Below are 2,203 nucleotides of genomic sequence, written 5' to 3' on the forward strand. Positions count from 1 at the left end.
ACGCTGCCTCAACAGAGCAGAAAACATAATCAAGGACTGTTCTCACCTGGGTTTTGAACTGTTCAGGGAAACGCTACAGGAGCATCAGAACAAGAACAAACAGATTCAAGAACAGTTTTTTCCTGAAAGCCATCAGCACACTGAACTCACACATGCACTGATTTAATAATCTAACCTCCCAAACCCCTGGACTTCTACTGTGCAATACTACTGACATTCCATACTCTCAGTCACCTTAACTACCTCACGAATATCCATAATGTGCAATACAATTGTGTAATACTTGTATTTTTTTTTTACTTTCATTATTATATCTATATTGCGTTACATTTTTTATATTTTTAGTGTGTTTAATGTGTTTTCTTAAGGCGAGTTTTTGCACTGAAAAAGGAGTGGCTCTTAATTTCATTGTACTGCGTATAATGACAATAAAGGCATTCTGATTCTGATGATGGTGCATCACTTCACCTGATGCACCATCACTCTGGAACAGGGTCAGTCTGGACTCATCAGACCACATGACCTTCTTCCATTGCTCCAGAGTCCGATCTTTATGCTCCCTAGCTAATTGAAGCCTTTTTTCCAGTTAGCCTCACTGGTTAGTGGTTTTCTTAAGGCTCCACAGCTGTTCAGTCCCAGTCCCTTGAGTTCCTTCACATTGTGTGTGGAAATGTTCTTACGGTCTCTGTTAACCACAGTCCTGAGTGCTGCTGGTGTTCTTCTTCCATTTGACTTCAACAAACGTTTAAATGATCATCGATCATTCAGGATTTATTTCCGGTCACATTTCTTCCTGGAAGACGATGGGTCCCCACTGTCCTTCCAGTTTTTAATAATGTGTTGGACAGTTCTTAACCCAGTTTTAGTTTCTACAATCTCCTGAGATGTTTCTCTGCTTGATGCCAATGATTTGACTCTTCTCCAACAGACGGACATCTTCTCCATGACCACCATGAGACTTTCATCATGTTGTTGAAGAAATGAGAAGCAGCTCATTGCACCAGTTGGGGTTAAATAACTTGTTGCAGCTGAAAGATGATCGTCCGTGCAGTGACGATCCAACAGGAGGCTCGGACCTGTTTCATGAGCTACATCCAGGTGGAGACTTGTTTTTTGGGGCCAGGCAGTGTAGTTGAAAATATTGATTTAAGGATTTTAGAGAAACTTAAAATCCCATAAATCTAACATTTTAAATTTTAGGTTACCGATTTACTGAGATTTAGTGGACTAAAACTAAAACGAGCAACAAATGAATAAAATATTTAAAAAAGACTAAAACTTGCTGTAGAGATCCTTTGGCCTCCACAGTGCGTGGCCCTGGAGGCCCCTTCAGAAATGGGCCCATGATTTTAACAGCAGCGGCCCTGGACGACTACCATCAGCTGATCCGTTTGAACCAGAACCGAACAGAACCACCTGACTGAAGACAACTTGAAGCCCTGCTCCTCACGGAGCCTCGGGGGTGCTCCTGATCACATCAGCTGCAAACAGGAAACTCACGCTGCTGACGTCAACCGTCCACTTCCCCGGTTCGGACGCGGCCCACACCGGTCCGGTTCGACCCACCAGCAGCAGGAAGTTCAGGAACAGCGCCGAGACACAGAGACCCCGAGCCACCGAGCCAGCCATCAGAACCAGCATCGAACACAAACCGACAACGACGACCCACAACAAGCAGGACGCTTCCGGGTTCCGGGTGACGTTGCACCGTGAGCGGTGGTGCGTTCAAAGACCGTGGAACGTTTAAAGACAGAAACGGTTGCTGCGCCATCGGAGAATGTTTTATAGAGAATGCAGTGATCATTATTATTAAAGATGGAGAATGCAGATGTCGTTTGAATCTTAACTCCATTATTGACAAGACACCCACCCCCACCCAAAAAAACAAACAAACAAAAAAACTGAACCAATGGAAGCAAAGAGATTTATCTGAGAGGAAGAATGACCAAACTGAGTGACACCACCTTACATACCTGCCCTATCTCTTGATGTTAACAAAAAGGTCTCTAAAGATATCGACAAGATGTTTAACTTAATTTGGAAGAACAAAAAACACTATATTTAATAAAATCTGTCATTATGAACTCTTACGATAAGGGTGGCCTCAACTTTTTGGACTTTTACACCTCAAATAACACATTTAAAATAAATTGGCTAAAACAATTGATCAAGAACCCATCTTCAATTAGGAACTTCATACCAA

At 42.7% G+C, this 2,203-nt stretch overlaps 1 protein-coding gene across 1 annotated transcript in view; it reads right to left on the reverse strand.

Moving 5' to 3' along the window:
• Positions 1-1,688, reverse strand: part of LOC119411046 (transmembrane protein 87A) — a 10,184-nt gene extending 8,496 nt beyond the window's left edge. Inside the window, exon 1 of the mRNA XM_037677969.1 lies at positions 1,501-1,688. Coding sequence (XP_037533897.1) covers positions 1,501-1,641 — 141 coding nt within the window. The 5' untranslated portion in view covers positions 1,642-1,688. The remainder of the gene's footprint in view (positions 1-1,500) is intronic.
• Between the last annotated feature and the right edge of the window lie 515 nt (positions 1,689-2,203).

This window comes from Nematolebias whitei, chromosome 6 (assembly GCF_014905685.2).
Source record: "Nematolebias whitei isolate Nwh7 chromosome 6, NemWhi1, whole genome shotgun sequence".
Lineage (NCBI taxonomy): Eukaryota > Metazoa > Chordata > Actinopteri > Cyprinodontiformes > Rivulidae > Nematolebias > Nematolebias whitei.